Source organism: Hipposideros armiger, unplaced genomic scaffold (genome assembly GCF_001890085.2).
Source record: "Hipposideros armiger isolate ML-2016 unplaced genomic scaffold, ASM189008v1 scaffold_507, whole genome shotgun sequence".
Taxonomy (NCBI): Eukaryota; Metazoa; Chordata; class Mammalia; order Chiroptera; family Hipposideridae; genus Hipposideros; species Hipposideros armiger.
In genome coordinates, this window is record NW_017731857.1 from 942,135 (window position 1) to 955,694 (window position 13,560).

The 13,560-nt window shown below is 42.9% G+C and overlaps 1 protein-coding gene across 1 annotated transcript in view; it reads left to right on the forward strand.

Moving 5' to 3' along the window:
- Positions 1 to 8,162: 8,162 nt before the first annotated feature.
- Positions 8,163 to 13,560, forward strand: part of FARSB (phenylalanyl-tRNA synthetase subunit beta) — a 71,814-nt gene continuing 66,416 nt past the window's right edge. Inside the window, exon 1 of the mRNA XM_019667826.1 lies at positions 8,163 to 8,245. Within this exon, the coding sequence (XP_019523371.1) occupies positions 8,188 to 8,245 (58 nt within the window). The 5' untranslated portion in view covers positions 8,163 to 8,187. The remainder of the gene's footprint in view (positions 8,246 to 13,560) is intronic.

The window sequence follows — 13,560 nt, forward strand, 5'->3', positions numbered from 1 at the left end:
CGAACCTTCCTTCCTTTCACATTCTCCTTTGAAAGCTTCATTGATTTAAGTTCAGTTGTTACCTCTCCATTAGTTCATGTCGGTATCTGATGTTTGCTCTACAAAATAGGTGCTCTTTAAGTAATTATAACACTATGATGATTACTCTTAGAAATTATTATGGTAATTACTAATATTTATTAAATGTCCTTTCTCTTTCCATGACCCTCACCCCCACTTTTGTTTGCACTTGACCGGGACCCTACTTGAGACCCCAGCAACTCAAGCAAGGGAGGAATGAGGAGAAAGGCTGGGAAGGCCTACTGTACCCAACCTGGGTCCAGGGCAGGCTCTTCAAAGAGGCAGTCAACAACTCAAACAGCAGTGTCTTTGGAAGTGTGGCAAAGCAGCCTCCATCACTTACTTCCAATGTCCCAGAAGGTCCAATCCAGTGGATGGGCTTGCACTCTTGTTGATATGTTTCTAGTTGTTTATGGCTACTTGGTATATGACCTGTTGATTCTTCTGGTCTATTCCTATTACTTTTTTTTCTCCAGTCATACCATTCCCCCAGTCCTGGCTGCTATCATTTCTCCCCTGGATTATTACAACCTCCTAACTGGTCTCCGTGCCTTGAGTTTGCCCTCCAAACTACCACTTCTGATCCTTTTCCCACAATGAACCTAAAGTCATCTTTCCAAAATACCAAGTTGATCATGTCATTTCTTTGCTTAAAATCTTTCCCTGTCTTCCCATTGCTTTTAAGATAAAGTCCAAACTCTCTATTATAGTTTTGGAGCCTGCATTCTAGGGCATATACATTTCTCTCGAGTCTCAGCTGTAACCCTCTAACTCACACACTAAGCTTTAAGTCATCTGAACTTCATTCAGTTGAAGAACCAAGTTTCAGGAAGAGGAGGGGACACCTGGGTCTTCAGAACAACTCGGGATTTAAGTGCTTCTAGGTCTCTCTCCACTATCTTTCCTCTTGGGGTCAGTATCATTTTATCTCACTGTAGACTCGTTTTCTCTGGGTGGTAAGAAACATGGCCACCAATGGCTTTGGACTTGCACATGACAGCTCCCACCTTTAAATAAAACAGACCACAAATTACGTGTGGTACCAAGCCCCAAATTCAGCTGAGATCAGGTGTTTACCCCTGGACCAATTCACTGGCGTGAGATCCAGGATCCCTTTGCTACAATATGGTGACTCAAAGGTTTGCCCTGTGCAAAGGGGAAAAAAGCATGGTGGGCAGATGATCCCAAATCACCAGTGAAGAGGGAGAAATGAAGGAGGAGGAGTAAGGTCGACGTCAGTATTTCTGGTTTGGATAACTCTGTGGATGGTGGTATATTGAAAAGGATAAGGAATACATGGGGAAGAATAAATTCAGGGGTAAGGGGAAAGTTCAGCTTTTGACATGTTGAGTATGAGATGCCAGCCTGTGGGACATCCAGGTGCAGATGTTCAGCAGCTGGTAAGAAATATGCAAAGAAGAGAGACAAAGGTTGGAGATTAGAACGGGAGCCATCTGTGTTTAGACAGTAGTGGGAGCTGAGATCTTTTGAGAAGATCACTAAAGACGTAACTCTGGAGAGTGTCCCACACTGAAGGTAGGGAAATGCGAGTGTAGGAGGTAGAAGAGGCTGCGAGAGAGTTAATATTTATCAAGTGTTCATGATGTGCCAAACCCCAACATGAACTACTCTTAAAACTTACACAACCATCCCACAACCATCCTATGGTATGCCTATGAAGTAGGTATTATTATTATCTTCATTTTATAAGGAACGAAGGCTTATCAGTATTTAGTAGTCGGTCCAAGGTCTCAATTAGTAAGCAGTAGATACAGGATTTTAATCTGTGACTAATTTATAGAACTCTTAACATTACATTGTATTGCTTCTCACGTAGTGATAGTAGAAAAATCCAGAGAGCTGAATACAGGAGTCTTGAGTCAGGAAAGCTAAGAAAGGAGAATTTCAAGGATGACGGAATGGTCAATAATATATAATGCCTAACAAGTTTATTTTAAAGATTCAATTAAAAATGACCATTTGATTGACTATTAAGAAGTCAGTACTGATCAACTTGATTCCTGATGGGTCTAGCAGACCTTCCTGGTTCCAGATAGATCCGTCAATAGAAACCCAAGAAGATAACTGAACTTGGGCCATGTCCTAAGAGTTTCAGGATCCTCTTCAAAGGGAATAGAGTGCCTGGGAAATTTAGAGGAAAGGCATATCAGGTTTTAACCAGAACAGAACCAGTTTTGGATACACAGCAATTAAAACAAGGCCAGTTATAGTAAATTGTATTATTTATCACCTGAGTTTACAGCCCTGTTTCATCTTCTTGGAGACAGCAACCCAAATTTTACTAAGCTTAATACCATAAAGGATTTAGTCTTGGATCACTTGGGTTGTTACAGTTAGTATAAATATCTAATATTTGAAGGCACTTTGCAGGCTTCGAACTGATTCCACCTACTTTAACCTCACAACCATCTGATCAGGTCCTACTCCATTTTATGGATGAGGGAACTGAAGCTGGGAGTGGACAACGTTTGTCTATGGAGAGGAAAGAACTGCACATGACACCAGCGTACCACTTTAAACTCTCTCCTGCTCCAGTGTGAACTGTCATCAGACATAGTTACTGCATTTTTAGGGCCTAAAATACTCAGGAAGGATTTCAGACCTGACAACATCTCTTTCCCAATTACTACCCAACCCACAAGCATTACAGGAAAGTGGCACAATTATTTCAGAAACTTTCCGCGCATTGCATGTTTTACAGGTAAAACTGACCATGATTGCACGGATCTACACAGGCTTTGGCCTACGTGGGTGAAAGAGTTGGATTGTTTACCATTGTCTGATAAGGCAAGGAGGGGAACTCAACACGTGACTGGGTTTTTTTCCCCTCATAGCCACTGTTAACGCTTTGGTGTAGGTCATACCAGTTGTCTTATTTTTGTTCACACTCATATAGATACATGCATTTTTTTTTAAATCAATCATTTTAAGTATATTGTATAGTCATGTATTTTCACATAATATATTGCAGACTTTTTTTTCAAGTTAAAAAATGTAGTTCTTGAGTATTATTTTTAATATTTGCATAGTATTCTATTGTATGGAGGTAAGAGACTTTATTTAATCAAGCCCCATATTGTTGGACATTTAGGTTGTTTCCAAATTTTCTATATTACAAACGGAAAAATACTTCCTTGATTATTTCCTTAGAATAATTCCAAGAGTGGTATTTCAGGATCAAAGAGAATACATATTTAATTTTCTTAAAATTTTTCAGTTACAGTTTATATTTAATATTACATTAGTTTCAGATGTGCAGCATAGTGGTTAGACATTTATACAACTTAGAAAGTGATCTCCCCAATAAGCCTAGCACCCACCCGGCACCGTACATAGTTATTACAATATTATTGACTATATAGTCCCTGTACTTTATATGCTGTACTTTATATCCCTGTGACTATTTTGTAACTGACAATTTTTACTTCTTAATCCGTCACCTTTTTCACCCAGGTCCTCAATCTTCCTCCCATCTGGCAACTAACAGTTTGTTCAAAGGGAATACATGTCTAAAATTTTGATTCATATTGTCAAACAGCTATTTATATTCATGACAGGTGTGTCTAAGAGTGCCAGCTTCCTAAATCTTTGCCAACACGAGGTTGTATCGTTTCCTTCTTTTTCTGCCAGTATCTCGGGAGAAGATATCCCTGCATTCGTTGTTTTGATTTGCATTTCTCCTTCCTGCCTCACTTTTTGTTTGTTGTCTGTTTGTATATAATGAATTGGTTCTTCATTTACTTTGTCCATTTTTTCTATTGAAGTATATATTTTAAAAAAAGATAATATACCAAATATTCCTATCATTAAAAGAGAACTTCAAATATTTATTGGGTCTGCTCTGTGCCAGTCACTGTTTGAGGCTCTTGGCATATTTTAGCGAATAAAACACAAGACATCTCTGCCCTATGGAACTTTTGCTTTAGGAGGGAGAGACATTTATCTCTAATAATCATAATAAATAGTATGGTCAGGAATAGGTCTTTCTGAGAGGACATGTAGGAGATTCCAGCAGAGAAAACTGCTGGTTCAGAGGCTCTAAAGTGGGTCACTCCCTGGCATATTAAAAAACTTGCATGGAGGCTGTGGTTCTTGGATAGAAAGATCACTAAATTAACCCATAAAGTACATTTGATTCTTTAAAGAATATCAAAAGAATGTTTTTCAGGACTTCACAAAATTCTAACGTTCATCTAGAAAAATTAACATGAGAGAATAGTCAGGATATTTTTGAAAAAGAAATCATTGAAGGTACATTAACTCTTTCAAATATGAAAATGTATGATGATACATTAAAAATAATTAAAAATAGTTTGATATTGGCAATGGAATGGTTCAGCAATAGATCCAAATATATACGGAAATTTAATATGTGCTAAAGAAGGTATTTCAAATCCGTGGGTAAAAGAAACTTGTTTAATAAATTGTGTTGGGCTACCTGGATCACTGAAAACAAAATTAAGCTGGTTCACTCGCTTGTTCCAAAACCAAAACAAATTTCAGAAAGATATGAGATTTAAATGGGGAAGAAAAAAAAAAAAGAATCCATTCACGTCCTTTAAGAAGTATACATGAGGGCCGGCCAAGTGGAGCAATGGTTAAGAGCTGGCTTGGGACGCCAGAGGGCCCCGGTTCGGATCCCACATATGAAGGCCAATGACACTGCCCTCCACAGCTAAGATGCTGAACAACAGCTCAACCTGGAGCTGGGCTGCCATGAGTCGCCGGCGACGGCGTAGGCTGCAGCCCCTGTGGCAGTGGGTTGCCATGGGCTACCGTATGTAGCCAGCAGCCAGCGTGAGCGGCCAGCAGCCGCAGTGAGCGGCCGTCCAGAAGCCGGCGACTGATCTGCCTCGCCCAGGAAGAGCGCAATGATGGTTCCAACTTGGGCCAGTGAAGCAATGTCCTCCAGAACTAGACTGAAGAACAAAGAAAATGACAGCAACTTGTCTGTTCCCCTTCTCCCAATTCCCCAGCACTGTTCCCATCCCCCCAATTCCCCAATAAAAATCTTTAAAAAAAAAAAAGTATACATGATTTAAAAAAAACATTGGGGTGGTGACAGACCTTTTAAAACATATCCTAAAACCCAGACTCTATAAAGGAAAAGAATTATAAATTAGACTAAAACTTTGAAAAACAGCTCTTTATGAAAAAAACAAACACCTTCAAATCAAATATTAAGTATTCCTATTCTACTCAGCTATAGGTCACCAAGCATTTGTCTACCTCTATCAAAAAAGCGTGCCACATTCATCTGTTGCCTCTCACCTTCACTTTTACTTTCTTACAATACATCCATGAAGGTATACCAGGTAAAATAAAACATTACCAATATTTTAAAAATAGTTTTGGTATCCCAACTCCCAGGCTCCACCCTTTCCATCTCACTCAGAACTATCTAGTCTGAGATTTTGTGCCTATCATCCCCTTTACTTTAAGTTGTGATGTCTATTTGTGTGTGCCTAAACAATATCCTCTTCAGGTGTGTTTCTTTTTAATATAAATGGCACCATGCTCTATATATGCTTCCGTGATTTATTTTTGTATCCAAGTTTATACATATGGCTGTAGTTTATTCATTTTCACAGCTGGATGTGCTGCATTGTATGAATTTACCATAATGGTTTACCAATTCTAGTACTGACAGACATTGGGATGTTTCCTGCTTTTTGTTATAATGAACAATATAACTATGAACATTCTTATTTGGTCTTCTGGTGCACAAGGGTAGGAGCTTGCCTGGGCAATATTCCTGGGAATGTAATTGCTGGATAGGAAGGCATGTACATGCTCTGATTTTCTAGGTAAGGCCATATTTCTCAAAGTGGTTGTATCAGTTTATACTCTCACTTTCTTGCCAACATCTTGTTTTGTCAGACTTTCACATTTTATCAACCTGGTGGCTATGGAAATGTATTTCACTATAATTTTAATTTGCACCTCCTTAATTTCTAATGATTGGGGAATTTTTTTAATGTTTATTATACAGCCCATCTTTCATTTCTAGAAAATGCTGCCGCCTCATTCTTGCTCTCAGGCTGGCCCTAAAGTTAGATGAGAGAAGCACCTACCTACATTTTTTGATACACTATCTCACCGTTTTCCAAGTATCTTTCCTATCGGTCAGCCGATGCCATGTGTGATGAGCACTCGTGGCCTAGTTTTCCCCTTTCCATTAGAATCTTCTAACAGTTTAGCTAGTCATAGAGAAAGGACAGAGGACCCATGTGTGTGCAAAGGTAAAAAGCAGATGGGTGAGTTGGAGCATATGAGAGGTGAGAACAGAATGCCCCTGGCTGGTCTGAGAATAGCTGGTTCAAGAATAGTCAGGAAACTGAATAGGAGAATAGATAACAATTATAGCTGCCCAGTTTCCAGGACCTATGACATAAGAACTAGACTAATCATTTATGAGTATTATTTCTAATCCTTACAACAATTCTCTAAGGTGTGTATTATTATCCCTACTTTATAGATAAGGAAACAGAGGTTCAGAGGCCACAGAGCACTTTGGAGTGCCCAGAGGAGAGCAGGGCAGCATGCAATAATTCACAAAGTCCTTTATTCATTAATTGAACACTGAGAACTAATGTGAGGAGAGAGTTTTATTTGGCCCTGGAGATGTTTGCCATTTATGGGGCCTCTGCCAATCTGTTATGTTGGGTATTGGGAAGGCATTGCCTGCAGCCCTGGAGGGGAGCTAATATAGTGAAAAACTGGATTGATTGGCAATCAGGGAGGCCTCAATCCAACCCAGCGACTGTCCCCTCTTTGGTTATGGCCTTAGAGGCCCTTCCTCACTGTACAGTAGAAAAAATAAGAGCAAGACTCCCTCGTTAAATACCTCAACTCAGCCTTGGGAGTTGGGTTATTCAGAGAGCATGTGCCTCAGTTTCATCATCGGTGAAATGGGGGTAATGATAGCACCTACCCCGGTGTATAAGTTCCCCATGGCTGCTGTAACAAATGATCACAAACTTGGTGGCTTCAAACAAAGGAATTTATTCTCATAGCTCTGGAGGTCAGAAGTCCAAAATGAATTTCACTGGGCCAAAATCAAAGCGTCTAGAGACACTATAGGCCTTCTCCAGAGGGCTGGGGGAGAGTCCTTCCTTGCCCCTTCAGTTTCTGGTGGCTGCTGCCATGCCCTGGCTTCTGGCTACATCACTTTACTCTCTGCCTCCACGGTTACATTGTCTGCCCCTCTTTCTCTGTCAAATCTCCCTCTGCCTTCTTCTTAGAAGGACACGTTATTGCATTTAGGGACCATTCTAGCAATCCAGGATACACTCACCATTTTGAAACCTTTAACCTTCAAAGACTGTTTCCACTTAAAGTAACATTTACAGGTTCCAGGGTCGGGCCTAATATCTTGGGGGTGGGGGGGGGCGGAGAGAGAATTATTCAGCCTATTACGTTCAGGGTTGTTATAAGGAGGAAATCTGTTAATGCAGGCAGGGGATTGAGCATAGCGTCTGCCAGTAGAGAGCACTGAGCCTGTTTCCTCTTCTCAAAAGAGGTCTCTCATAAAGCTTCCCTTATAGGGCTGCTGTAAGGTTCAAACAAAGCACAGGTATAATACTTAGAAGTGCACAAGGGAGACTGTATGTAAGAATGAAGTAAAAGCTGGGATCTGTTAACAGTTTTTCCTGTTCCCACTACTCGGATTTTCACAGCCTTCTCTCCTGGCTGCCTTCTCCTGTCTCCAACTCCTGGTGACAATGCTCCATCTCGAGGCCCCGCCCCCTACTACGCACCAGCCCCTCTTGCCCTGCCCACCTAGTTTGGCGTCATCTGCCCGTAGTGCGTTGGAGGCGTGAGGGCCTTCGCGGTCTGTCCATTAGTACTGCTCCTCAAATTCTAGCATATTCTATCCAATTATGTCTCCTTTACGAGCCTGTAGATTATTTATACAACGCATCTGGATTTACTGAGCTTAAAAAGTGGCAATTTACTTGCCTTCAGACGAAAACAAAAGTAGGAGCTGTTGAAAGCACACAGGCACTATTCAAGACAGCCCACACAAGAAGCCTCTGGTCCTGCACACCTCCGTCTCTGAGCCCGGGCTCGCTCGCTGAGCATGCGCAGTTGCCCCGACTCGCCATGCCGACTGTCAGCGTGAAGCGCGATCTGCTCTTCCAAGCCCTGGGCCGGACCTACAGTGAGTGCCGGCACCGTAACCTGAGCACTGTGGCTCTCCTCTGAGACAGGGACCCGCCCCTCCAAAAGAAAAAGGGCATCGCGACCACGTTCATGCAGCCCGGCACGTTTTGGCCTTGGGCGGTGGTGGGGAGGGGCATTGCTGACGGCGGGAGCAACGGAGCTGGGCTGAGAGAACTTTAGGAACCCTTCTTGCCGCAGCTGCCTTTGCATCACCCGCACGTGCCTGGGTCGCCTTTCATTCAGCGATCTCGCGTGGAGCGCTTACTGCCTGCCTGGTGCCAGGGGACGGAATAGGAGTGAAGCCCTGGGTTGCATCCCAAGGGTAACTGGTTGAGTGCAAAAAGAGCAATATGGGAACCCCATTTATGAAGGGGTGGGAGAAGTTTGAGCAGGAGGTGGGGGACGGTATTCTGTCTTACTCTGTTTTGTTTTACTAATGTTTACTGAGCGCCTGATTGTATGCCAGGCAGTGTTCTAAGCGATTATGGGAATACAGCGGTGCACATGACACATAAGGTCCACGACAACATTCGCATAATCACACAGTAGTTATTAGCATATACATAAAATAATTTCGCATAGTGTTAAATGCTGTAAAGGAAACAAAAAAAAGAGATTGTGCTAAGAAGAACATTAGACAGGGTGGTAACATTTGAGCTGAGACCTGAATGACTAGAAGCCTATTCGATGGGTTTAGTCTTCATGCTACACTTCATCTCTTCCTCAGCTCTACCATTTTAAAAGGGGGAAATATTAAGTACAATGATCACTTACCATATAGATGCAGCAGTTGAGATTACGTCTGCCCGCCCCATAAGAATCAGCTTGTATAAAGGCTGTAGCAACTGATTTGTGAGTTATCTTTGGTTTTAGAGCTCAATATGGTGACAGAGCCCTAGTCGGTTTAACAGATACTGCTTTGTAGAATACGATATGACTATGAAAGGAAAGTTACCTTTTAAGATGGTTCTCAAGTTGCACTTTGAGACACTATTCTTTTTTCTTTCTTTTTTTTTCTTTAAGGATTTTATTGGGGAATTGGGGAAGGGAACAGTGTTTGGGAATTGGGGAAGGGGAACACTGTGTTTTTCCAGGACCCATCAGCTCCAAGTCAAGTTGTTGTCCTTCAGTCTTAGTTGTGGGCACAAGGTCATCTCCAAGTCCAGTTGCCACTTTCAATCTAGTTGCGAGGGGGGGGGGTGCTGCCCACCATCCCATGTGGGAGTCGAACTAGCAGCCTTGTTAAGAGCACACTCTCTAACCAACTGAGCCATCTGACCGGCCCTACTATGTATTCTTTAAGTGTTATTCTCTGTAGACTTCTGCCATAAGCCCCTGAAAATAGAAGTAATACTCTTGCCTCCTGAACCCAGCTCTAATCCCCTACACTTTTTATTTTATAATGTGCTTATTTATATTTCTCACTCAGGCTTCTAAATTGTATTTTCACTAATGATATATGATTTACCGTAATTGCACAAGGTATATGCCAGAGAGTTGTTCAAGACACTGATCAGTTCCCAGCAGGTATCTATCTCTGGGAAAGTAAGAAATAATCCAGGTTTTTTAAAAATGGTAAGATTTATAAGCTATTTACTGTCATCTGATGTTTTTTGTTTTTTTTTTTAAAGATTTTTATTGGGGAATTGGGGGGATAGGAACAGTGCTGGGGAATTGGGGGAAGGGGAACAGACAAGTTGCTGTCATTTTTGTTCTTCAATCTAGTTGTGGAGGACGTTGCTTCACTGGCCCAAGTTGGCACCGTCATTGCGCTCTTCCCTGGTGAGGCAGATCAGTCGCCGGCTTCTGGACGGCCGCTCACTGCGGCTGCTGGCCGCTCACATTGGCTGCTGGCCACACACGGTAGCCCATGGCAACCCACTGCCACAGGGGCTGCAGCCTACGCCGTCGCCGGCGACTCACGGCAGCCCAGCTCCAGGTTGAGCTGTTGTTCAGCATCTCAGCTGTGGAGGGCAGTGTCACTGGCCCTCACATGTGGGATCCGAACCGGGGCCCTCTGGCATCCCAAGCGAGTTCTTAACCATCGCGCCACTCGGCCGGCCCTGTCATCTGATGTTTTAATACATTCTCTACCTGCCCACTCTCTTTTTTTTTTCATAGAAATCAGGTTAGCTTGATTTTCCAGAAACATCTGTCAGCCACTGACTGTAAAATTTCAGTTGGAAAGATCGATGTTATTGAAATGTACTTCAGACAGGTCAGAAATAATACTCATCGTTAGTTTATATTTCATGCGTTTTCTCTTGAAACCTTTTAATTGTTAATTTGGTTGAGGTCAAAATTGAAAAAGCATGTTTGGCAAGCACATTTTAATCATTCTGTATAATTTGGTCAGTGACCATTTAGTTATCTATTACCGCGCAAGTGACGCCCAAACATAGCAGTCTAAAACAACAATCATTTGTTAACTATGATTTCTGAGGTTCAAGGATTGGAGGCTTAGCTGGGTGGTTCTGGTCCTGGGTCTCTCCCCAGGTTACTGTAAAGGTGCCACGTCTGTAGTCATCTCAAGGCCTAACAGACTAGAGAATCTAACTCCAAGTTCACTCAAGAGGTTGTTGGGAGACCTCACTTAGTTCCTTGCTGATTTTTGATGAGAGACTTCAGTGTCTCCCACCTTGACGTTTCTGTAGGACTGCTTGCAACATGGCTTGTTTGTCCTAGAGTGAGAGGTCCAAGAGAGCAGATAATTGAGAAAATGCTCAAAAGGGAAGCCATAGTGTTCAAGAACATCTCAGAAATGATACACAATCCCTTGCCATATGCTCTAGGTCACAGAGACCAATTCTGGCACAGTGAGGGAGGGTGCTAAGCAGGGTGTAAACAGGACGCCGGGATTCTTGGAGGCTGACTGACTACTACTGTCTGCCCTCTGGTCCCCAGTGATTCACATTCCTCTGATATTGAAAATGTGCTTGCCCCCCGCCTAAGGTCCCCAGAAGCGTCATCCTATCATAGCAGCAGCTCAGAATCCAGAATCTCTTCTAAATCAGGCCCGGGTGTGGATGAGGCTCTGCGGGTGTAGTTCCTTGAGGTCAGTGGCTTGAAGACAGTTACTCTTGGCCTGAGAGGCGAACGAGACAGGCCTTACCTACACCTAACATACAATGGGGGACAGGCATAGGAGAACTACTGCACACGTTTTTCTTCAGAAGTGGGGACAATGGGGGACAAAAGGAGTCACTGGTCTGTGGCAGTTCTGCAGTCGAGCTGGCAGATGCTGGAGTAGGTCTCAAGGCCTGGGATCCTTCTGCATGGCTCCTCACCCTAGCAGGATCACCCTCTAGGGCCTAGACTCTTAGTTCTACCCTCTGAGCGATCCTTATTTATTTACTTATTTAGGGGAAAGAAAACAGGTGCTTCGCAGCTGATTAGTTTTCTCAGTCTGCTGCTGGCTAATAGAATTTTGGGGGTTTGGCGACGTCATTTTGTCCTCTTCCTGTCCCTTTCAGCTCAAGCTCACAGTGTTTCCTCATCCGCATTTCTTTTTGAAAACTTTGTGGGTCTGTGGTGAATTTTACTGGTTTCCATTTCATTAGTCAAAAGCCACACCACCCACAAAAATTACCTTGGACTCCTGATACAATCTGCTTCATTAAGCTCAGTTGTGTGACAACGGATTTGTGAGTCACCCCCTTTACTTTTTCTGAGTGAATTGGACCTTTGATCTCTCTGAGTCTTAAAATTTTACAGTCATACCCTTGATTTCACCTTTGGACCATGTTTTCCTGGCAGTGCTCTGGATTTGCTCATTGCTCAGAAGTCATTTCTCAATTTTAGCGTTGTTTTACATCTGGAGAGAATGAGAATTTTTAAAACCCATCAAGTCTTTCCCTCAGTTTACCTCTTCTCTCACATTCTAAGCAAGGGAAAAACCAGGGGACGCTTTCAGCACTGGTTGGAAATCTTTATTACATCACCCAGTTGGTTAGGTGCGTTTTCTATAGTCCACAAGCTATAGGCACCAGCATTGCTAAACTCTGTCTCTACATAAAAAGGATCCCCTTCTGCCCATTTCCAATAACACCGCTTCCCTTTCTTCCATATCCTCACCTTCATCCTTATCAAAGACTGTGAGGCTTTTTCAAGGCATTTTCGGTTTTCATTTACACTCCCAAAGCCTAGCTCCTGATTCTAACCATTCCTACGTTGCCCCAGGGTCTGCCAGGGCAGCACTTTATGTCCAGGGACTAAAGTCTATATTATCTATTGCTACGTAGCAAATGACCCCAGTACTCAGGAGTGTAAAACAACAAGCCTTTATTCACATACTTTTTGAGAGATAGGAGCCAGGAGGGACTTAGCTGGCTGGTTTTGGCTCTGGGTCTGTCACCATGTTGTATGCAGTCAAGCTGTCAGATGGGCCTGCAGTCAGCTCAGGGCTGGGCTGGGCTGGGCTGGAGAAGATGCTCCTAAGCTCACTCATGGGCTTGCTTCAGACCTCAGTTCACACAAGGCTGTGAATGCCAGGAGGAGGGATCACTGGGGACCTCTGTATTCCCTGCCCCGGTTAATGGTAGCCCCACCAGAGACCGAGGAGTCCTCTAGACTCCTCACTCAGTGTTCCCAACTCCCATTCACTCACTGAGTCTTATGGATTTTGCCTCTAACGTTTCTCACATTTTTCCTCCTTCCTCACACTCACTGCTGCTGCTTTAATTGAAGTCTCACGTGTATTGTTGGAGTAGCTTCCCTGCCCCAATCCATCCACCACCCTGCCACCATTTTTTTTTCATTTATAGTTGACATACAATATTAGTTTCAGGGATACAACATAGTGATTAGACATTGAGCTACCCTGCCACCATTTTTTAAAATGCAGATCATGCTTTTACTCAGAGGAACATTTCTCAGTGTAACTCCCCTGTTGTCTGCAGGCAGGAAAGGGCAAACCCCTTGGCTTGTCATGAGTTGCCTTCTACTTGTCCCATGGTATCTCTTCCTGACGTGGATTTTAATGTTTCATCCATATTGAACTCTCCAAATTTGCCATGCTATTGTCTCACTCATAATCTCTGCCTAATAAACTCATCCTTTCTGTAAAGATTTAGCTGACCCTAAGTGGAGCTGTTTACTTACCTTGTGCCATCTCTGTACCTTGCACTTAACATAACTAGATTTACACATCTGGTTGTTTCAGACAGTAGGAAGGAGTTAACGCAGGAATTGTGGTTTTTTTTTTTAAGATTTTTATTGGGGAATTAGGGGGATGGGAACAGTGCTGGGGAATTGGGGAAAGGGGAACAGACAAGTTGCTGTCGTTTTGTTCTTCAATCTAGTTGTGGAGGACGT